Raw genomic sequence first — 25,328 nt, 5'->3', positions numbered from 1 at the left:
CCTCGTCGCAGCTTGATACTTGTAGTGGGTTCTGTGTTTTTTTTTTTTAATTATCTAAAAACTATTAAGCGATGACAGTTGGCTTTGATTAATAGCAGAGAAGATTGTTCGGAGGCCATAGCTTTCTGATAGATTTTATTGGAATCGTTGAAGCTTTAAGATGTTCATGTTGTCCAACTTAATTGAATTAATTGAAGCTTTAAAGCTGTTGCCCGAGTTTTTAAGATGTTCATGTTGCCCATTCCATCTTCTTCCCATTCCTTGGAGGCGACTATTCTGGCAGAGGACAACTCTAAACGAGGAGCCACTCCGTGGACTCTGTTTCAAGGTTTACTGCGAGATGAAGCTTGAAGACCTGGAATTTGAAGACCAAGACAACAACCACAACAATTCAAAGCACCCATCAGAAATCAGAGTAGACATGAATTGAAAATCAATTACAGCAAGTCAAAACAAGAGAGACGCATATCCAATTTCTTTCAAAATTAACAGAGAAACCCAAAACCTAAACATACCCACCTGGCGATTAAGCGTGGTTGGGTCATGCCTGGCCCAGAACGTGTCAAGGAGAGCGTCGAAGCTGCACTGCTTGGGGTCGAACTAGATCCTGACGACCTCGGAGTGGTTGGTGGTACCCGAGCACACGTCTTCGTAGCTAGGACTATGCACGAACCCCTGGGTGTACTCGACCTCGGTCTTGGTCACGCCAGGGACTCTGTGGAAGGCCAACTCAACCCCCCAGAAGCAACCGGCCCCGAACTGTGCGAACTCCTGGCCAGGGGCGAGAACGTCGTCGTCCGGTCCCTACGCAATCGATGCGTCGGCTGCGGATTGTGTGGCCCTGGGGGAGCCGAAGCCGAGCTTGTTCAAGAGGTTCATGGTAGTCGTAAATCATTTGGAGAGATGTCCGAGGGGCTTGTATTTGGGTTTAGAGAGAGGATTAAGGAAAGGTTTGCAGAGTGAGGATGAGAAGTGGAGGAGGGGTGAGGTAATGGTGGTGGTGTTGAAGACAGACGAAGACGATTCGGGGTTCAGGATGAAGGGGAAGGGGATTTCGAAGGAAACAAAAGCAAATTGAACGAAGGCCCCTTTCTCACTTTCTGGTCTTCGAAGGGAGTTGGGGAAGATAACGGGGGGAGACAGAGAATTTTTCAGAGGGAGGAAAAAGGGAGAGCTAGCCTTCGATGAATCTGAGGAGGGAAATAGAGGAAATGGGATCTGAGGAGAATGGCAAGCGTGGACTTGAGAGAAGCAGAGAGAGGAGGGAAATGGAAGAACTGGTTATGAGGAGATGGAAATGGATGGATTTCGATATGGAGAGGAAGAGGGAGGAGGAAACGAGATGGAGAGGTCAGACTGAGATGGAAATGGAGGGAGGGAGGAAGGGAGGAAACTGAGAGCGAGAAAAAATAGATGAAAAACACACCGTTTTATTAAATGACGTGGACATGCCGCTTGCAAGCCGATTACACCCGGCAGTTGCATCCAGCATTTTTCATAATTAAAATGGAAAAATCTTCTTGTCATCCTCACACTTCACATACCATACTTATTTTAATTTTTTTTTCATTTTTCCTATAATAAATATGTAGTGTGTGGATAATAAATAGAATAATTTAATTAGTTTAATAAGAATAAAATAAAATAAAAAATTAAAAACTAATATTTTAATATATAAAGTGTGTGGTGTAAAATGATGTATAGCATTTCTCAATTAAAATACCCCGTTAAATTTAAGTTTTGGGCTTTAAAACTTTTCTGGCAATCTTAAATGGCCTTGCTCAATTAAAGTTAGTTACTAAAATTGAAAACGAGCCTTGAGTCAACGCCCTTGACATCCGTAACTTAAAAAAGCTACACTTGATCAATCCTAGAAGCTGGGCCGGTTGGTCACAATTATGATCCTCGTAGTAGTACTGTTATAAAAGAATCGTAAGTCTTTTGGAACAAAGTTAAGACCCTAAACATAGTATTTTTACAAACTGAATACATGAACCAAAATCAAATAAAATGTATGTCGAGTAAAAATTTAATCCGAATTCTGTTTTTCTTGCTATGAATGAAGCCTTCGAATAATTTATCAAAAACTGAAAAGAAAAGTTCTCAAATATTATTCAGCTGTGGACCATAGTTTTGAATTTAAAGCATTGCTGTGGATCTTATGGCATTAAACATGTTTGGATTTAACAATAATTCCCAAATGAAATCGTTATGTTCAATATTTCTAAATATTTCCCAGGAGGCTTCCCCACCTAAACCTGGGCAGCCCCATCCACCCAGGTTCAAGAAACCTCTCTCTCCTGACGATTGGGCAGCCCTTGGATATTCATTGGGGCCCACCTGCGGACAAGCTCCTAAATTTCTATGCAGAGCACTGTGAAGCATAAAAGACGAGATCAAGATGCAGACTGAAAGATACGAAACAGACAATCATGTCGGCACCCCATGTATGTTGCTTTGACTTGTTCGTAAGATATGGAATTATCATGACCTTTGAAGATAAACCAAAATATACAATTTTCATTCGAGCTGTATAATTGACTTACAAATGACCATATTCTATTGGCTAAGAAAACTTATATTACAGTATTAAGTTTTCATTCTTCAATGCTGATGGCATAGTTTCTTGTACATATTCTTCCTTAGAACTACAGGAACTTCATAGCAAATCCTCAGCGTCTTCAAGAGACCGCTTCCGTGCCTTCAGGTTGAGCTCAAGGCTTCGTGGTAGAGGTGGTGTCCTCCCACGACGGAAGAGAACTGCAAGAGCCCTCATTTTTTGACAAAGATCAAAAACCTGCAGATAATTTAGAAAGTCTTATTATAAAGAATCATATAGGGTCAGATTTGAAGATTGCTTTGTTCTTACTGAGGAGGCTTCTATCTCTGCAACACCTTCACAACCTTGACCTCCGCCTTGCAGTAAGTCACAATACTTTGCAGCTTCATTTTCATCTTCAAATACCTGCAACACCAATAAAACTTTTTACCATGCCAAAGATATTAACCTGCATTGAACAATTCACACCAGAACGTGGCAGGGGATGCAGTGACTAGAGACTTTCTTTTTCTTTTCAAAAGGGTCCAAGTGGGTAAGCAAGTGGAAAATTAGTGCCAGAGATGGTGATGGTAGACTTAGGTGCCGTTTGGATAGTGAGTTGAGATAAGATGAGATGAGTTGAGATGAGAGTTGAAAGTTGAATAAAATATTATTAAAATATTATTTTTAATATTATTATTTTTTTAAAATTTGAAAAAGTTGAATTGTTTATTATATTTTGTTTGAGAATTTAGAAAAATTATAATGATGAGATGAAATGAGACACTTTCACTATCCAAACATAGCACTTAATCAATATATTTGCAGTTACCCACAAATAATAGGGTCTTGCTTATGTATTCGCATTCACGAGTACTAATCCAACAAAATATACCATTCAAAAACCAAAGCTATTACACTTACTAGCACTCCCTCCCTAATATCCTCCACAAGCATCTGAAACTTTGTCCCAGTTCTTGACTGTTTGGGCTGATTTCCAATTCCAGACCTCCACTTTCCTCCCTTGGAAAACAATAACCCTAGCTCCCTTTCAACTTCACTGTTACAGAAAGAACAAAACAATTGACCCAGCGCAACAGTAATAACCATCCAAAAGAATGATGGGACAGTTTGATCGGAAAAGAATGATGGACATTAAACCAAAGGAGACCTGCGATTTCGACGGGTTTTCATTGTGCATAATTGGTTTTCCCTCTGGGTGAGTACATAAACAGCCTTTGAAGTTTCTCTCCAAGGGTTGGCCTCCAGTACTGTATGAAAATCAAATGACCAGAATTGAGAAACACTTAACATTAAAAAATATATATATATATATATTAAACCATATATGAACAGAACAGCAAGACTGGTAGAAATAAAGCATATCCCCACATGTACCAATGTAACATCAGTGAACCAAGAATGAATGAGTGAAATTTGGAATACTCAAGTTTACACTTGATATAAATGGACATTGCATTTGAGAGACAGAAACAGAGAGAGATCTGTAACAATGATATATCTCAACCAAAATGATTGATGATTGAATGGTTAGGATACAACAAAAGTTGCCAATGTGTTTAATAGTCCAGTACATGAGTTACACTTAAGCATAATTAGATATGTATTCAGGAGTGTACCTAGAGAAGTAGAAGGAAGGGGTAATCGGCTGAGGCCAAGAATTTTGGTACTATGTATTCAGGAGAGTACCTAGCAAAGTAGAAAGGGTATTCAAACGAGGCCAAAGAATTTTGGTGAGGCTTGAACAATAACTAGAATGAAATGAACCATTAGTCAATCTTATTGCAGACACATAGAAATATCAAAATCCACATGTATTAATAGATAATATGCCAATTGGAAGGTATGTCATGCTAGAGTGAAATTTATCTAAACCATCTTCAAATTTTCCCCTTTTAAGCAGTCCCGCCAAACAAGAGGCAAGGTAGTAAGGTGAGCTAAGGTACCCCACCCAGAAGAAATGAAGTTGGAAGGTGTGATGATGTCACCCCTTGAGACAAGAGAGGCTAAAACATTTATGACAAAAGTGGAAGGCAGGACATTTGTTGTGGCAAACAACACATTAAATGCAACAACACAGAATGGCAGGAAGAATTTGGTGTGAAGGGATGCAGACCTGTGCATTTAATGTGATGTAATCAGGACATGGCATGCAGCATCTTATACAATCGGACCAAAGGGCGAGAGTATCAAGTGTAATCATTAGATACACCCACAGCTGCAAAAGGGGGGTTCCCTTAGATGCATAGTTTCCCAGAATCAAGGGATCCCGCCACTATAAATAGCCCAACAAATAAGGTGAAACTCTCAAAAGTCTAATCCATTCTGCACATACTAGGTTATCCTCTCTTAAGACCAAGTACCAGAGCTATCCCACATCGGACACACCCCGCGAGTGCTTTCTTTTTTTCTTTCTAGGCATTGCATTCATCGCAAGGATCACACCTTTGGCATTGGAAACTGCACTAACATCTCCAAAAGCAGGATGGAGAGGTTCTACTGCCTGCCAACCAGCATTTCTCTATACTCTGGCAACATGTATACATCCTTTAAAGTGCATATGTCGATAAATTTACAAGTTTTGACATGTCTAGCAGTGGCCTAAGGTATACGCCTCTAATTTTAGAGTCAAAATAACCATTCATTTACTTTTTGTAAATGTCGAATGACAATATAATTTAAATCATACGCACCTAGGAGAAAGTATGTTAAAGCTAAATTTTATGCATGGACATCCAGGTATCTGAAAATCAAAGACCACACAAACAAGGTTCCGGTATGAAGGAACCTTTGCGAATCAATACATACCAAAGGGAAGAAATAACAAAACCAAATGAATGCGATATATCGTTGACTATAAGGGAGTGAGGCATTGAGATCAATGCAACAATGCTATATAATTAATCTGTACTGAGACATGACGAAGATAGAACATTTCACACGGTGAAAACGGAGGATGAGAAACAAATTAAACGACAAGGTTGCAGATTTCATGGTAAAACACGATAAACACTCTTTGAGTAACTGTTCTAGGTGTTTTCTCTTGTCCCATGTGCTTGGGCTTTCCCTATTCTTCTATTGATATTAATAAAATAAAAAATTATTTATTAAAACAAGACGCACACTTTGACCAGCAGTAAAGGAGCAAAATACATTATGCAAGATCAAAACTCATCACATCGAGAAGGGGATCCAAAAAGAGTTGCGGCCCTAAGTAAGTTTAAATGGTTATAAATGATTCCCGTCGAACGCCAAGGGAACAACATTGCAATCCAACCAATTAGCACGGTACAGCAAAAATCACGATCAGGAGCAGCGGCTGGAGCTACCCACTATAATCAGAACAAAGAAGAAGGAAGCAATACCATCATAGCTGCTGCTATCGAAGGTCTGGTGGAGGTGTCTACGCATGTCGTAGGCACGCGACGACATCCGCTTCACGAACTCACCCGAAGTTCCAGGAATGGTACCATCCAGGTGAAGTGCCCTCTCCAAATCCTCTCTTCCGTCGGCGTCTTCTTCTTCTTCCGCAGCTCCACCTCTCAGACTTAAAGAAACTTGAATAATTCTCCTTCTGGGAGGTTCTGGAGAGTACGAGACGCCGACGAAATAAGAAGAAGAAGAAGAAGAAGACGAAAGACGACGGATGCCATGGCTGTGGGAAGCGGAGAGAGGAGCAACGGAGAGTCGCCGACGGCTGCGGAGGCGGAAGGGGTCACTGGTGGGAGGGAGAACAATGGAAGGCGAGACGGAGGAGAGTGAATCCATGGAGGATGGGTCGTTCTTCCTGTAGGTGGGGTAGGTTATATGTGTATGTATATACAAGGGGAGAGAACAGTTTGGGAAGAATCGGGTACCGGAGTCCTCGGCGTGAAGGCTGCGAATGTGTGTAGGTGTAGACTATTGGTTTGGTGTGATGGTTAGGAAGGAAGGAGACGAAAGGTTTTGGCTCTTTGTCAGTGTGATATTTCCGCTCGAGTCTGTGATGGGCCGCCAGAGTTGAAACTGACGGGTCAAATTGGGCACCAATAAATGAGAAAATAGTGTTTAAATTGTAGTCTACCATGCCAATGGGCCAATACTATTTCTATCATAATTGGGCCCATGACCACACAAGCCCAATGACCTTGGTCGACCAATATCTTGTGTGGATAAAAGAAAGTATTCATCTTTTTAATTATGTTTTCATTATTTCTTAATATGACATGAAATAAATTAATAATAATAATTAATTATTTAATTGTTTGATGTCACATTAAAAATGATGAAAAAGTGATAATTGTAAAAGTGACGAATAAAATGACCTATTGAATACAGTTCACGTTGTTACCTAATAAGATCCTCCCATTCTACTATGAATTAAAAAAAAAAATAAGGGAACAAAATAATCATGGTAGCTTTGGTGCTATAATTTGAGACCAACCGTGGTGAATATGAGATTAGTACACAAAGGGTTTTTTGGCAATCAAAAGGGAATGAGCATAATCACTTACCTTGAGCCTTATAAAAACATCACTTTTATCCAAGAAATGTAGTAACTTAAAAGAAATTCTTCTAGGTTAGAAATGTCAAACAATCGATTAGGTTTTAGCCCGTTAATATTGTTGGATCCCAATCTAATATGGTGACGAAGTTTCTTTGTTATTTAATTAAGGCACTTTAGAATAGAATGTTTTTAAACAAATTGTACTATTAGACTTGGAAGAATATTTAGGATGTTATAGTGTAATAAAAAGTTTCAAGTTTGTTAGGTGAATATCCCTTTAGGAGAGCGTCAAGTGACAACCGATTTAAATAATTGTCAAATTGTCATGTAGGAAACCCTAGGACACATGTCAAGAGGAAAACAAATAGTGAAGAGATAGAGTGTGATTCAAGCTTGTCATCATGCTCTCTTACAGAAAATATTATTCTATCCAACTAAACACTATTTGGTCAACTAAAATAGAGTTTCAACCCTAATGAAACTCCAAATCATTGAAAACCAACCGAAATCCTAAATCCTTAGAGGAAAAATTGGTTTCCAAACACTAACTACACCCGATTTTGATTAAGTAAGTTCTTATTTGGTTAAATTACTTCCACATGTAATTAACCACTTAATCACACACTTTTACACCCTTAACAACTCTCTTACATCTTAGTAATTACAATTGACCAAGAAAAATCACATGGGAACCAAACCATGATCAAAATCCTAACTAAACCCCAAACTAGATACCATTCGGTTAGCCTTACTTAGTCCCGCCGAAATCACCACTTAGCCCAAGCTTCTTAAGTAATATTCATCCTCCTTATAAGACCATACCATGGCTGTCATGCAACCTCACTTGCTGCCACAAATAATGTCTTGACAACAAGTCAAACAACCACCCATCACACCTCACCCACTCTGCTAGTAGTAGCAGTAGGACAGCCCCTTGCTTTAGCCTTTTTTCCTCCACTTTCACAAGCCAACAATCCCATCAGTTGGTCATCCCCTCATCCAACCTAGTCATTCCCTTCCTTACACCCCAAACCCCTTGCTTTTGCCTCCTACACTTAGCACATTTCATCCATTTTTCCATAAGGAAATAGAGAGAGAGCGCTTGAGAGGATTTCTAGGCAGTTTTTGTGTTCTTTATTTTAAGCTTTTTCTATAGCTCTAAACTCTCTTATTATGTTTAATAATTATTCTATAATTCTTGAGTTAGCATTGGTTAATTTGTTTTGGAGTTTTGATGGATGAAAGTTAGTATTTTTGGTTGAAAGGTTTGGTGTTGCCAGTTTTGGTGTATGCGATGAACTTTGGTAGTTTTATGAATGCTTTGGTGAAGTGTTAAAAATTTTCTATGTAATTTTATGGTATAATTCAAGCATGTTATGTTTTTATAAAAGAGTTTTGCCTGATCTTGAAAGTCTTAGAAACCAATTAGCTCAAAACATTTTCTTTATTAGCTTAGTTTCTGCTTTTGGTTTTCGAAATTGGATCCTATAGATTTGATTCTCATATATGCTGTTTTTAAGGCTTTGATCTATGGATTCAGAGTTTATTCTTGAAGAGTTATGGTTTAGATATTAGTTGGAATAATGATAAACATGCAAGACTTTATTTTAAACTCAATCTAGAGGCTTTCCGGTTTGATCATATGTTTTGATGAAAATTTTGCCATGACATGCAATATTTAATGCTTAGATCAAGTTAGAACTTGAGATGAGGTATATAGTTATGTTATTTGAAGATTTATTGCATAAAAATCAAAATTCTAGTCACTTTGTTTCAAGTCCAAAGCATACTATACTCGGTTTCATGGTTTTTATGCAAACTGATTGTTACAAATTGTATTTTGTGATTTTTGGTTGTTTAGTTAAGTATGTTATTACTTAGATTTGAATAATGAACATATTAGGAGTGTATTTATGGACGTTTGGAGCCATTAGAGTTGATTTGAAGGTATTAAACTAAGAACATCAAGAATTGATCAATTTTGACCTTATCTTGATGTTTTTGCATTTTCTTTTCTATGATGCAGTGAGTTTAAGTTTGTATGAAATGTGTAAATTGGTGTGATTAGTTTATGGTTTTTGCCTAAGGGTAAATTGGCCAAGAGAGAGTTGGTATAGTTGTGATTAGTTTTAAATTTTTCTGAGTTCATGTTTGGATTTAGAATGAAATCATGTAAATTTCGATAAGTTTTGGAGTTCGTTTGTCCTTATTTTATGGGAAAATTAGTAATTTCATACAAGTAGAGCAATAACTTTACAAATTTAACCCTATGTTAGAAAGTTTTATTTTTATAGGTTCTAGTGAGATATTCTAACCTTAGAAAATATCTCATTTCAATTCACAGTCCTTTTTTTGCTCGTTTTACATTATGCTAAAATTCTATAAGTTAGTTTCTAATTTACTCTCGGTATTTTATATATGTATGATGGTAAGAATTATGTTCTTTATATTCATGTCATTACGCTTATTATAATTATTATAATATATCATGCCATGTCATCTGTTACATGTTATTCTATTACATGCCACGAATGTCATGTCAGTTATGTGATATGATTATCTATTATATGTCATGAATGCCATGTCATCATTTTTGGCACATGATTATTTGTTACATGCCATAAATGCTACGTCATCAATTCTATCACATGATTATATATTACATGCCATGAATGCCATATCATCATTTATGTTATATGATTATCTATTGCATGCCATGAATGTCATATCATATGTAAACACCCCACCAAAAGCCTATCAAGAGAACCACAAGGATAATGGAGAATGGACCATATTAAAAGAACTGATATCTTTATAGGCCTAAGGACCAAACCCATAACATCTTGAGGATCATAGAAGAAAAATGGGCCTAAAACATAAGAAGGTAGAGGATCGAACTCCTAAGAACAAAGTTTAGAATAGGCCCAAGGTAAAACACAAAAGTTAAGACCCAAGTTTAGGCCCAAATATGAATGGGCCTAAAGCCCAACATTTGGACCAAATCCAAATGGGCCCATGGCCCAACTAGAAGCACACAAACTAAGTGGGCCAAGGCTTGATAAGGAAGGCCCAAGTCAAAGTGCAAAACCAAGCCTAGCCCAAAACACCAAAATTGGGGCCAAAGTTGCCTAACTTGGAGATCAAGTTTTTGAAACTAGCCTATCACCCTCCGAAATTCAACACGTGGTACTATACAACCCTTCAAGGTGGAGGAAGAAAAAAACAAAGGAACATAGTTTTAAATTCCATTATGTTGTAGCTAGAATTTTCCATTCCAGTGTAGTATCCAATATTCTAAATCTCATTATTCTGTTTTGCTCCAAATTCTTGCAATTTTAGCCAGAATTAGCATTCCGAGCCTTCTTCCATTTCAAATTGTTTTTGTAATTTTTTTGTGCTTGAATGACATTTTTGTAAATTTTAAATTCAGATGGTATTTAATTAGTTATAGAATATAAAATGTATTTATATAATTTTAGTTTTTTTGTAACTTTAAATATGTCCCCTCATTCTCTCTTTTTCTAAATATCATTATTTTTAATAATTTCTTTATTCTTTTCTCTTTTTTTTCTTTGTTTTTGTCTTTCAAATTTTTTATTTTTCAAACTTATATTCATTTTATAAAATTTAAATTCTTCCATATATATATATATATACACATATACATGATACACACTTACATATATACATATTTATTCTATTAGTTGGTAGTTTATATATTGATATAAATTTTTATATATAGTATATAATTAATACCGAAATAGTACACCGGAATGCACCAGTATCAAAAATATTCCGTTCCAATTTTTAAACCAAAATAATCACTGTAACGGAATTAAAAGCATTGCAAAGGAGGCCCAAAGACTCTATCTCGGCCATTTGACACCCATAGCATCAAATTTGATTTTTCTATCTTCCACTAGTCACCAAAGCTTCACCATCTCAAATTAGACTCCTTATACGTTATCCCAAGATAGGAAGAAGTACCAACTCATGTCAAACTTCCTAGCCTTATGTCAAACTCTTGCACCCCACTCTAAGCAACAATAAGTGCAATCGGATACCCTAGAGTAAGACCATCGATTTGAGTCAAGGATTGAAAGGAAAATTCAAAAAATGCACAGCCCTAATTGAGAATATTGACGGGGAGAATCAGATCTACAATGAGGTCGTACGCTGCATCCTTAACACACATACAAAGAGGGAACTATAGCTCTAGCTCCTAGCCAAATCACCATGATGGGAATGCCAAAGTAAGGGTTGATGAACCATGGCATTCAGCCATCACTTGACACATAATCTTTGGGTTGAGTCCAAAAGTTGGAAGGAAATTGAAGCAAGGAAATTGACACATAATCTTTACCGGTTCACCCTTTTCTTTATTTTTTGGGTCCCTAGATATAGATCCAAAATGAATAGGAAAAGTTCTAATTTGTTACTTGTGCAATAATCATTTCGGAGTCATCTCCAAAATATGGTATGTTAGAGGCAGTTTAAATTGAGAAATATTTTTATCTTATCTTATTGTTATAATTTTTTTAAATTTTTATACAAAATATAATAAACAATTCAATTTTTTTAAATCTTAATTAAATTTTTTCAAAATATAAAATAATAATAATATTAAAAAATAATATTCTAACAATTTTATCTTATCTCACTGTCTAAAGAAGCTCTTAATATTTCATGTCAGACGGAAAAATTATTATCGATTAAAACAAATAGCTTCCAGTAGTTATGGTTAAAAAATAATCTACAATCTCATGTTCTATTTGACTTTTCAGAGAGTAGGCCACAGGGTTCAACATATTTCTGGCATTCTACCGGTAGACCGCATGGACTGACTCGGAAAATTAGACCTCGTGGACTCACTAAGACACTAACCAAGAAGTATATTACAATTTCTAGAAGAATATCCGGTCTCAGTTGTGACCTCAGAGGCTGCAATCTGGACTCAAGACTCGGTGCATTCACATCGGTTTTATTAATCTCTAAAATGTAGTTAAAAGTATATATTTTACATCAAATTAAAACCATTCAACAAATAATTTTATATTAAATTAGTCAAAATAATAATATAATATATTTTTTATTTAAGTTTTTTGTTTCCTAACTATTAATGAAAAATGTGCAGAGGGCAGTTTCCTCTAACCTCCTGCTTGTATGTTGCACAAAAATGTACATATTCCTCTTTCACATGTACAGGAACCTTACCTCATGCCTATATATTAATTTTAATAGTTTCCTGTTTGTGCAATATGATAGTTTCTTGTATACAAAAAATGAAATAATTCTGTTAGTGCAATTGATGTATATTTTTAAAATAAAATAATTACTTTGAAGATGAATAGTATATATCTAAATTTGAAAGAAACTTTAATGATACTTTATATGTAGAATTCATTCATTTTGACTATTTCAATACGGACCACTTTATTGATATTCAGGCCACTTTGGAGATGCAAGTGCTCTCAAAGAGATGTTGTGGATTTGCTACTTCCCGCTAGTGGTTCCTGCTTAGAATTACCAATGAGATTTTTTTTTTTTATTTAATGATTAAGTAAATATTTTTTAATAATATTATGATTTTTTATTTTTTTAAAAATATTAAAAAAATATATATAAAAAAATAAAAATACAAAACAAGTAACGGGAGCCCTCCACAGGAGCTCCCAACGGTGACTGTAGAGCCACCCCCATAGAAGATGCCACGAAACAAGGTACCGGTTGGTTGGTGATCTCACCTGGTTAATAAAGAAAGGAAAATTTTTCTTGTCATCCTCACACTTCACACACCACATTTATTTTATTTTTTTTATTTTTTCTATAATAAATATATAGTGTGTGGATGATAAAAAGAATAATTCAATTAATTTAATAAGAATAAAATAAAATAAAAAATAATAAAAAAAAATAATATTTTAATATATAAAGTGTGTGGTGTGGGATAATGTATAGCATTCCTCATAAAGAAATGTTGCTCGCATAAATGATGTAAATTAAGGTAATTAATTATTGACAAAACGCAGATTTTAATTAGGTTGACACATTTGGCATTCAGCAAAATATTGTTGATTTTTCCATTAAATTTTTAATATTTTTGTTGACAAGTTGTACAGATGATGCACATAGAGAAATAGTCTTCTTGCCTACCCAACTTGTATGCATTGCAAATTAAAAAAATGTATTTTTTTCATAAAAAGAAAAAGAAAAAAAATAATATTTATAATATTATAATATATAAGTCTCGTGTATCTCTTCTGAAAAAAATAAATTTAAGATTCATATAAAAAAATTATTTTTGTTAATAATAAACTCTATTTTATTTCAATGAGACTACAAAAAATTTACTCATTTTCAAATAAAAAGGACATGAACCTCAAACAAGAAGGACGTGATCCCATATATGGGGGCAGCAAAAATTGTTTTCGTGGAGGGTGAAAAGTCAAATACCTAAAACCAAATGACATATTCAGCGATCGAGCTGGTATTCACAGTTCAACGGCGTATCCCTTTTTGTACGTTTGGAAAAGCTAATCTATTTTACTTGTGTCCTCTCGATGATTCATATCCTCGCAGGGAAGACCGTGTCATGCAGAGCATTTGAAAATCGGTAATCAAGTTCTAGAGACAAGAAAAACAGGGCAGGAGTTCGCAAACGAACCATAACTAAAACGGTATAAAACCTCAAAACTTGTTGGACGGTTTGCGAAGATTTTCAGCCGTTAAATTCTTGAGCTTGAACGAATTTAGTTAAAAGTTCAACGCGTAATGTTATGCATTTTCTACCAAGAAAGTCACGGTTTGATCTTTGATCTTTGAATATCAGTTGTACGACTGGCTACAATTTCACCCTACATGCCGTGACATTCAAGTGTTACCATCGCTGCATAAAATCTTACTGATTTGATGCCGAGATTGAATGGGTTTCTGTAGGGCTAAGGGAAAAGTCCAACGAGGAGTGGGACATCTCGCATCCATGTCATCCAACTGTCAGCAAATTGAACACAAGTGAGTGCCGTTAGAGTGGGGACACCACGCAGAATAACTTTTCAACGCCTGCTTTTCTAGAAGCCCAATCATAATTTAAATCAGAAATGATTTATGCAGTCGGGAAATGCAGTCGGCTGTAAAAAAAAATTAATATAGGACCTACATGAAAAAAAAAATTATTTTTATAACTTTTTATAATTCATGTAGGTCCCCCTGAATATAAAATAATTTTTTTATAATTTTTTTTTATTCATTCCGTACAGCCGACTGCACGCCGACTGCATTTCCCGACTGTATGTAGCAAAGCCCAATTTAAATTTATTATCATCAATTCTCTTTTCAGGCCTTATATCTCAGCATAGGTAGATTCAATAAAATTAAATTATAGTTAAAAAATAATTAAAATGTGGAAAAAATATTTATAATAGACTCAACAAGTATATAGTAAATTTAGCCACCAATCTTTTAGCTAGCTAAATTTATTAAGCCAAAATCACTAGCTAAATAATATTTTTAGAATAAAATATTCTTCCATAATATTAAAATATTCTTTAGAGTAAAATATTCTTCCATATTAGAGCCAAAACCACTAGTAAAATATTTTTAGATTAAAATATAACAATAATATAATCATAAATTTTAATACAACAATAAATTTTAATACAACCATAATATTTAATATAATCATATTTAAATTATAATTAGAATTAAAATTCAATAAAAAGTTCAAAATCAATATTTTAATAGAATAGTGAAAGATTTGTTGAGTTTATTTGATGTTACAAAAATTGGCTAATTAAAATTTATAAAAGTGAAAACTTTAGCTAAATTTTAATTAAAGTTTGTTGAGCCCACTATTAGTACTCTTATATGTACAAAAAATCTGCATCTCAAATATTTTTAACAATTAAAAAAATATATAAATCCATTAATAATAACTTCTTTAACCATTAAAAAAATAAAAATAAGAAGATATAAATAATCACATTTTTCGAGAATATTTAAAACACATACTTGTCATTTTCCCTCCTTATATATATGGGTAGTTTTTCAGGTTCCCCTATCACCAAACCAGAAGACACAGACCAATAAGCGATTGGAGCACAAGCTGTTCCTCCAATATTGCTCAGCCTCTTCTCTTTCGATCACCAATTTACTTCTCCTGCAACTCTTTCAGTTCCTGCATCATGGAAGATCAGGAACCTTATCAAGACCCAGAAGATCAAGAAAACACCGACTTGCAAGATTCATATGAGGCAGAAGAAACACTCTCTCTTTGTGATCTTCCCATCTATAGCGACGCATCCAACTGGGATGATTACTCAAAAGAAGATCAACGCTTGTCCGATGACAATGACTTCTTCGAGTTCTTAAGCGAGGATTTCACCGCCTCTACTTGTGCAACAACAGTGAACAAGAACATCATCTTCTGCGGTAAAATCATCCCCTGCAAAGACCTACCGGAACCCGAAAAAACACTGAAACAAGAAAGCACCACCAACACAAAGCGAAATCACGCGAAGACGGGATTTCTTCGATGGAAATCACTCTCTTTCAACAAAAGAAGGAGCTCCTCAAAATACTCGAAGCTGCCAGAAGATGAAGATTCGAAAACTTTGGCATCACCTTCATCAAAAGGTTATGTTTACGGTGCTAGTAACTGTGACTTTTCAGTAGGGAAGGTGTCGATGCTGGCATCTTCGTCCAAGTCCCGGTGGTATTTGTTTATGTTTGGGATGACCAGGTTTCCTACGGAGATGGAGCTGAGAGATATGAAGATGAGACAGAGTCGGATGAGGAGCCAATCATCGATGTTCCGTTCGGTTCAATGCGATGAAATGATCAAAGGCAACGAGAATAGGAGCAGAGGGAAGGGGCTGTGGAGGCTGCTAAGGGTTTTGGGATTGGGGTCACGCAGGAAGAGTCAGCATTCAAACGCTGTCGTAAAGGCTTCCTTTGGTTGCATTCCGCTTGGGTGAGAGGGGTTGGTGCTCGTACGTTTGCCAGAACAAGCCAGGATCTTTTTCCAATTTTGAATAGCCAAGTCCGAACAAGCCAGGATTGACTTGGCTGTTCTACTTGTGTCTACCGTTCATGGCCTGAGCCCTGTGAAGGTCATGGCATCAAAGGGTCCAATTTTGACTAGGAGTCCATGTGTTCTACTTTTGTGCGGAATCAAATATTTTTTTTTTAATGCCTCAACCTTGCGTACACATTTTTTTTTTAAATAATTAATGTGACAGACGTTGATATATCAGCCTCAACCACTTCAATAATATTGTACAAATGTCACTCTAAATATAAACATTGACACGGTAATAATTAATGTGATTTTTTTAGAAGAGTTTTATTTTTCTTTAAGAATTTTTTAATTCTTCTTATTATTATCGCAACTTCTTCATTTTTGTCATCACTTTCCTCATCTTCATCACTTTCATTTTCATGAGCAACGATTTTAAGTGATAAACTCTTCTTTAACATTCTTTCTTCATCTCCTCTTTTCAATATGTACTCATAGATTGTAAGTGACCCGATGAGTTCATTAACTTCGAGCTTCTTGAGGTCTTTAAATTCAAGAATCACTGTCACTTTTGATTCCTAACGTTTTGGTAGAGAGTTAAGAATTTTTTTTACAATCTCCATCTTGGAATAAATTTTGCCGAGAGTTGTCAAGTTATTTATAATGTTAGTAAAACGAGTGTACATACTAGAAATAGATTCATCACCATTCATCTTAAATATTTCATATTCATGAGTAAAAATATAAATTTTTGACTCCTTGACTTGCGAAATTCTTTCATAAGTAACTTTCAGGTTATCCCAAATTTTATTTACCGTAGTGAAAGTCATTATTCTATTGAACTCATTTCTATTAAGAGTCTTATATAGGAAATTCATAACAGTTAAATTCAATGTATAAATTCTATCTTCTTCACGATCAAATTATTCTTCTTCATTTTCGATCTCTATTCCATCAACCACTTTTGTGGGGATATAAGGTCCATTTACAATACATTTCTAAATTTCTTGACCTTGAGGCTGAAGGAATATTCTCATTTTAGTTTTCCAGAATGAGTAATTGTCTCCACAAAAGAGTAGAGACCGACTGCTAGATTGACATTCACCAAATGTAGCTGCAATGTTAGCTATAAGATATTAACTCAAAAAATAATTAATATTACAAAAGAGCTCTTACTCTGATACCAATTGTTGTCCAGATGACTAACACAAAATGGGGGGTGAATTGAGTTATATTTAATAACTAACAATTATAAATCAAATACACAATATAAAATATAAACAAAATATGAAGCAGCAATAAATATAAAGAGTAAAAGTAAAAGAGAAGCAAACTCAGCATTTTAACGGGGTTCGGCCCCTTTACATACGTCCTCACCTCAAGCTACCCTTTGAGGATTTCCAAATTCACTATTCAACCTCATTTAGTTGAAGATAAAAACCTATTACACATTTGAATAACACGCTACAAAGGATCCATGTAGAACACCCACTACACTTGTAATCACCTTACATGTGGTGATTCAACTATTCTCTGTATAGAATACTTTCTACACACACAAGGGTTATACATACTTTTTTACTGATACAAGAGCTGATAGTTGGTAGGTTATCAAAGAATACTCATTAATGAGTGAAATAAGAACAATACAGTGAAAACTATATCTTTCTCAAAATGAACAAGGGTTAAGGCTCAATACTTTGAAAAGAAAGATTGAAAACTTTGAATAAATGTTGCAAAACTTGCAATGATATGCGTATGCTCTTGGTGTTGTGAATTTGAAGATCTCAATTGAGCTATTTATAGGCATATAAAACTTCATATTCAAATTTGAAAAGATTCACATGTCAAAAACAATATCATTCACTGTTCAAAAATTTCAAATTTAATCTTTTCACTTTTCGCATATGACAAAAGGAGTATTATTTACTTTTCAAATTTTTCAAATAAAATCATCTACCTTTTGCATACGTCAAAAAGAGTATCAATCACTTTTAAAAATATTCAAATAAAATATGCACATATAAAATATGACAATCAATCATCTTTAATATTTTCAAAATTTAAACTTTTAATCATGTCATGCATATGTGAAGAATGACAATAAATCATCTTTAAAAGACTCAACTTTAATTTTAAAAAATATTATGCACATGTGAAAATTTTAATTTAATACTTTATGACAAAATATTAATTTTGAGTCTTAATCCTAATTTTGAATTTTTTAATAGATTTACAAAATTACTCTATGAAATTTAATATGAGCTTGTTCCTTTCTTGCTCATTCTTGACTTCTTGATGTGTTTGATTCTATTGTATAGACAATTTGAGCTTGAGACTACTTTATTATTTAAATTTATTTGTTATCATCAAAATCTATATATAGATAGATAATTTTATGAAGTTTGAAACCTTAGGTTCAACAACATATAATAACATAGGTTTTCAGTCATGCATTCTTCACTCCATACATACTATACATAAGACATTCGTTCATTTAAAACATTTCATAAAACATTCTCATACCTCGTACCTTTATTTCTTAAAGAGTCTGAGCATACATATATATTCTTTCTTATCATACATACATTCTTTTTTATCACTTTCCATTAGCCAGTACACACTGTTACGCCCCGTGTGCGAGGATTAGCGGTCTTCTTTTGGACTCGGATTCTGCCCGTGGCCACGGGTTGGGTATCCCTTTTTAGTCAGAGGACAATACTGGGTACACTACTAGTACTACTTATCCAGCATTGCAATCTGCCCAATCCTTTGATACCATTCATTCAGTCATGTCTGTTATATTTTTTCATACATTAAAACAATTATTTCATTTCCTTTCATTCATTTATTCAGTCATTTCAGTCCTTTTTTTTCATTCATTTATCAGTCCATTTATTTCATAGACATCATGAAAAAGCATAAGCTCAAACCTCAACATTTAAAACGTCATTTGAAATCATAAACATAAGCATATTTTAAAACGTCGATACATGGCATTATTAAAACATCATTAAACATCATCTTTCGTGACATCTTTTAAAACATCTATTCATATGGATATTTTAACACGTTTTCTTCCCATCATCTAAAACATCGCTTAAAGATTAAGGCATAAACCTTGACATTTCTTTTCATAAAAATAAAAACAATAAATACTACGTATAGTCATCCATTACATGCGTATAATTACATATTTGGGGTGCATAAAAAGGGACTGCCAAGAAGGGCTGTTACATACATATACTTGAAAACTTATACTTAGCATTTTTTCATAAAACGTCATTCATGTCATTTTGTAAAGCATGGTAAAAGAAAAGTATTTCTTTTTCATTTTCATATCTTTAGAAAACTCTAGAAGGATATGAACATAATACTTATCTGGACTCCATGTCATACTCATTTTATACAGTCTATTCACATCCATGTCAGATGGCAACTTACATGCATACACATAACCCTTGCGTCATTCTCTATCTAGTACATAAGCAACTATATTAAAAATAGAACTACACGTCACTTCGAAACATTCTCCTTCTATCTCGTGCTCTTATGTGCCCTTTACTATACTAAAACTTTCGGGATCCACTTACAATCACTACCTCTTCTAAACTCGATGTTCTACCATGAGTGCTTATCCACTAAAGTGAACCTCCATGATTCACCTTAGGGTTAAGATACTAAGACCTTCATCTTGCATGACTCAGACTAAGTCACGCATCCCAATCCTAGACAATATACACATTACTTCCTTTCCAACATCCTAGCCCATACTTTATCCTCATTCTCATTCATACATGTCACAAGAATTTAAGCCAACTCTGAGGGTTAAGCATTGTGTACCCATACTTAGAACAAATTACCCATTACATATGATAAATCCATCCAGCACATGTGTCTAACCAGATTACACACGTACTTTACCCTATTTTATCACCTAAGATCAACTTATAATCCGTTGAATGTCGCTTGTATAAACAAGCTCCATACTTCGATACCAACTTCTATTCAAACTTGTTCGGCAGGATTTTCCTACTCTTCGACACTTTACAAGTTCATCCCAACACTTAACACAACAAGACCCTATTCACACTTCACCTCAGTCACGTCACGTAGCTCGAGCTTGACACCGTGACACCCGTCACTATGATAGGGTCACCTCACAACTACTTCGGGACACTATTCCATAATTTTCGATGCTATACAACACGCTCTATACTTCTCAGCTACGTCATTTAACCCTTCGTGACACATCATCCGGTGCATCACGACACCACAAGGAATACACTCCATGTGAACTTCTTTCCATCCACACTACGCAACACATTACTACGACACAGACCACATAGTGCATCACTACAAAACATGGAATGCACGCCATGTGTACTCCATTCACAACACTACATGAGATTACTTTTATAGCACATACTTCACAGTCATACTTCACAGCATAATCCACAACACTACACAATTACGTCTAACACTTCATTATACAACGAACTCCATAATTATCCATAGCACAATCTACCACTAACCAACTAACATCTAACATAAATAATAGGGAGAGAGGGTTATACCATCGTCAGAATTAACCCATGCGTTGCTCACTACCCATCACAGTCAATGGGGTCAGAAGGGTAGTACGTGGCAGTTAACACTGCGTTCAATGACTGTTTTGGGCATTTGGAAACTATTTGGGTGTTGGGTTAGGCTATTAGGCATTGGGTTGAGGTCCTATGTTGGTGGCCTCATGATGGTGCTGAGGTGGCACATGGTGGCGTGTGGAGGAGCTTGGGTCATGGGTCTCAAACAAGGAATTTGGAGAGGGAGCTTGGCTGGGTATGGCGGGGCATGGGGAAGCTTGAGAGGGTCCTGGTGGAATGGTGGTGGCGAGGAGGAGGCGAGACAGTGGCTAGATTGTGGTAGATCTAGGACAAAGGGTGGAGAAACCCATGGGAGAGTGAGAGGGCGTGCGGTTGAAGGAGGCCATGAGGTTTCGTGGGGAGCTGGGAAATGGAGGAGAAAGGCCAAAGGTGGTGCTTGGTGGGGCCAGAACCGGCATACGGCAGTACTAAGGCTATCGGTGGAGGTGAGGTCGTGGAGTTAAACCCATTTCAGGTTGTGTGTGTGTGGTGGTGGAGGGGGAAAAGGGAGGTTAGGATCCATGGAGGGGGTTTGCTGTGGAGGGGGAGGCCATCGGTGATGGTACAGTGGCCTGGGTAATAATGATGACAACGCATGGAGAGAAATGGGGGAAACCCATTTCGGGAGAGAGAGAGAGAGAGAGAGAGAGAGAGAGAGAGAGAGAGAGAGAGAGAGAGAGAGAGAGAGAGAGAGCTTCCATGGGAGTTCACCAATGGTGGGAAGGTGCTCATTGGGGTGAGGGAGAGACACTAGTGGTGGCAGTGGCCAAAGGTGGCTGGAGGTGGAGCTAGACTAAGCTGATGGAGGAGATCGGGTAAGGGGAAGGCTGCTGCCTGTGTGAGCTGAGGTAGAGGGAGGAGAGAGAGGAAAAAAGGAAAAGTGAGGGAAAATGTTAGGGGCTTGGATATTTAATCTAAACCCTTCATCTTGAGGTTTTCAAATGATCTAATGGTGGGCTTTCAATACTTATTTGAAAATGCGTAAACATTGATTTAACTGAAAATACTGAGAGAAATTAAGATAAAATTATTGTTTAACTACACTTTAACTTATAAAATATAATCTCTAATCAAGCTGTAGGCCCTCACGGGTCACACGGCCAAAATTATTTATTTTATTTATTATTAATTTAATTTATTTATTTTAAGTATTTTGTTATTTATGAGACCTATTTAGGGTTTCCAACTTATAAGTCTATAAATAGGACCCTTGACTTTTATTTTTGTATTTTTTGACAAATTCCTTTGTAGACGGATTATTTATTCTTGAGATCACTTGTCGATGCTTAGCACTTGGACTATTTGGGTGCACTGTGTGAATCCCAAATAGAGGATGTACACCTTGAGGTTTGTGGACATGTGTTGGTTCAACTATCAATCTTATGAGCAATTTTGTTTCTGTTTTCCATTATTGAGTTGCATTCTTATTCTTTACTTTTGTTTGCATCTTTCATATTTGAAAATTTCATTATTCATCATGCCACCATCCATTCCTTTGATTGATCCATCAATCTAACACACTAAATCTACTTTTCCAATGAGATCTAGCCATGTGGGCCAATTCCAACATTTTCCATTCACTTTCTTGCCTACCAAACACTAATTTAGCCTCCATTCATTCATAATTCACCCTAGATCTAATTTTCATCATCGTAAAATCCTAGATCTAACTTAGATCTAGTGCCTCCATAATTCCTTGCCAAAACCCTATATCCATAAGGATTTCCTATATTTTAGGAAACCCTAAACCCTAACCTCACTTCCATATCTACATGATTATCCTAGGAGGCGCCAACCATAAACCCTAACCCTAATCATCCTTAAGTGGCGCCAACCCTAAAGTGAGATCCCACAATTCCTACATCACAATTCCCCACAACAAATCATTCCATCGATCTTCCAATTCACAACTACAATACAAACCATCCAAATTCACCAAATCTCACTACTCAAGCTCAAGGACTCAAGTAAGGACAAGCAAGCAGAATATGTACTTTCGTTATAGTTGGAAGAAGCGGATCTAGAAGACCTTAATGTTTAGGGACTAGACTGAGGTCCCTAACATTAATTGGTGCTTTCATTGAGAGCATTACTTGCTTGGAGATCTAGAAAAGTCCTCATTTCTGTTTGAGGTAAACAACGCAATAACTTAAACTTTTTGATTTATTATTGTTGGGTTGTGATATCATAGTTCAGGGGTTGAGGAGGAGGACGGAGTAGATAGGTGAAAGGGTTGACCAGTCTTGAAGGTGGAGGACCTGAGGTTGGACTAAACTTGTGCAAAAGGGGTTGCCCATCCACGAAGGTGGACAACTCATGTTTAGACTTTTGAGGCAAGATATATTGGCCAAGAGAGTTCAAGCTTCTGTCCAAACTACTTTGAACAGTTTGTGAGCTCAGTTTGTAAGCCTAACCGAGCCGAAGAGTTGAAGAACCATGCAGGATGGCATATCGAGGCCCGAGAGGCCACTTGGTTCCCACCAGGACCGAAAAGAGTTGCTTGAAGGACAAAATACATGGATTCTTAATGTCCTTGATGTGGTCATGAATTCCTTGGCCGAACTGAGGATGGTCATGAATGTGAACAACCGAAGCAATGAAGAAAATAGAAGGACCATTGAAAGTTTCAGGAGAGAAAGACGTGAAAACATTGAGAGACTCAAAAGAAGATTTGTATAAGGGCGTGGCCAGGAGCCACAACCTAATCCCAATGAACCAAGGCACGATGCCACTCAGGATAGTAGGCTTCTTGGATAACCGCTGCTAGGAGACTATCCACCTCATCGACTATGGTAGCATACTTCTTGGTGTTGAATCTTCAACATTTTTGTTTGACTTTTTGGGCTGTTGGATCCACGTAGAGGTGGTATTCGATGATGGAGTTGTCGATCCCAGGCATCTCCTTGTGACTCTAAGAGAATATGTCCTGGTGCTCAATGAGGAGATGCTTCAGAGCCTGCCTTAACTAGGGGTCTAACTTGGTCCCGACTCAAACCGTCTTCTCGGGCCTTTGTTGGTCAACGAAACCAACTCTAAGGGCTCATTTGGCTCAACCTACTAAAGGGCCTATTCGTCTCGGACCTCATCGTACCACTTGGCTAGGTCTAACAGTGAAGGCAGCCTGGCCGTCTCCCAGCCTCCCCGATTGTCGTGACTAACTTGATCTCATGCCTTAGCTCCCGAGTGTAGCACTTTTGGGCAAGCACTTGTTCACTGCGACTTCTCCCTTTCCTAAGTCCACGTGGAACTTCATCTTGAGATGGTAGGTGAAGGTTACTTCCCTCACACTATTTAAGGTTAGGCGCTCTAGTATTGCATTGTATGAAGAGGGGGCCTTGACCACTAGAAAATTGGCCATGGTTGTTGCGATCGTAAGGGCCTGCCTAGCCAGGAAGACAAGGTAATGGCTCCCATTAGCTGGACAATGTCGCCTGTGAAACCTTTGAACGGCATAGGGGTTGGGTGTAGCTGGTCCTGGCCAATCCCTATTCTGACGAAAGCTTCCTAGAATAAAATGTCTACCGAACTGTCGTTGTCAACCAAGATCCTATGGGCTGTAAAGTTTGCATTATGTGTTGTCACAACTAACGCATCATCATGTGGGTGAAGTTTTCCTTGCTCATCCTTCTCCTTGAAGGTTATTATGGTGCTCTTAGGATGCCTACGAGCCAAGCAGAGACTTTCCTAGTCGTGAACACCTCTTCATACAGTGCTTTTCAGGCATGTGCCCTCTGAGCCGATGAGATGGTTCCTCCTCCTGCGTATACCCCCACAATCATGAGAATCTCCCTGACAGGGCCGTCCGTCCTTTTAGGGCTCCTTCGATCCTCCTTTCTCACTCCTTGCCTCCTCGAGCTCATACTTAGCCAATGCTGTAGACAACAGTTCTCAAGCTATTCCTATTGATCCTCTGACTATCGCCACTCTCTGCAGTTCTTCCAAGACTTTTCTTCTCCTCTTTAGAGTATAGTAGTCCATGGTGCTGTGCTGGTCTATCATATGATATGTGCAATATTGACGGCCCTCTTTGCCTTGCCCAGGCTCCCTTTGTGGGTTTGGTGCTCATTCCCTTTTTACAGCAAGGCTTGAGTGGGCATGGGGCCTGTAGCGTGGTTGGATTGGTACTTCTCCCTTTTCTTTTGCATCCGGTGCTCCTCACTTGTCCCCTTTGTGGCTGGCCCCCCTTTGTCTGGCAGCTTTTCAGTCTACTTACTCCAGTTTGAACCGTTGCGGAGCTATCAAGGCCTCTAGGGTGTCTTCCATAGTGATGAATATGTCTACCCGATCTATGAATTCCAGAGAGTCGTGGGGGTTATTCGCCCTATTGGCCATGAAGGGGTTTTGGGGCCAGATTCCTCCCAGCAGGGTTCACAATGTGAAGTTTTCATCTTGGTTGTTCGTGGTTATGCACTTTCAGTTAAACTGGGAGAGGTATGACTTCAGGCTCTCGCTATCCCTTGTTTTACCGTTAGAAGGTAGATAGTTGGATGCCTCATCTATTGACTTGCCATGAACTGTGTCATGAAAAGGTGAGTCAGCTCGTTGAAGTGATCCACAATCCCCGATGGCAAGGACCTGAACCATGCTGGTGCAGCTCCTTTTAGGGTTAGTGGGAAGGCTCGGCAG

The 25,328-nt window shown here is 36.9% G+C and overlaps 2 protein-coding genes and 1 pseudogene across 2 annotated transcripts; 1 reads left to right on the top strand and 2 right to left on the bottom strand.

Moving 5' to 3' along the window:
* Positions 1-447: 447 nt before the first annotated feature.
* Positions 448-1,492, bottom strand: LOC122316181 (annotated as a pseudogene).
* Positions 1,493-2,416: 924 nt separating this feature from the next.
* Positions 2,417-6,543, bottom strand: LOC122317460. Its single transcript, XM_043134568.1, has 5 exons — positions 5,926-6,543; positions 3,711-3,810; positions 3,464-3,599; positions 2,870-2,965; positions 2,417-2,797 (listed from the first exon to the last, which is right to left on the bottom strand). Exons 1-5 carry the CDS (start codon positions 6,326-6,328, stop codon positions 2,660-2,662), a joined length of 873 nt encoding a protein of 290 aa, XP_042990502.1. The 5' UTR covers positions 6,329-6,543; the 3' UTR covers positions 2,417-2,659.
* Positions 6,544-15,226: 8,683 nt separating this feature from the next.
* Positions 15,227-16,018, top strand: LOC122316180. The gene has a single exon (XM_043132715.1). The coding sequence runs from the start codon at positions 15,227-15,229 to the stop codon at positions 16,016-16,018; it is 792 nt and encodes a 263-aa protein (XP_042988649.1).
* The last annotated feature ends 9,310 nt before the right edge of the window (positions 16,019-25,328 follow it).

The sequence above is a fragment of the Carya illinoinensis genome, chromosome 7 (genome assembly GCF_018687715.1).
Source record: "Carya illinoinensis cultivar Pawnee chromosome 7, C.illinoinensisPawnee_v1, whole genome shotgun sequence".
Classification (NCBI taxonomy): Eukaryota; Viridiplantae; Streptophyta; class Magnoliopsida; order Fagales; family Juglandaceae; genus Carya; species Carya illinoinensis.
This window is presented reverse-complemented; position numbering and strand designations above follow the sequence as displayed.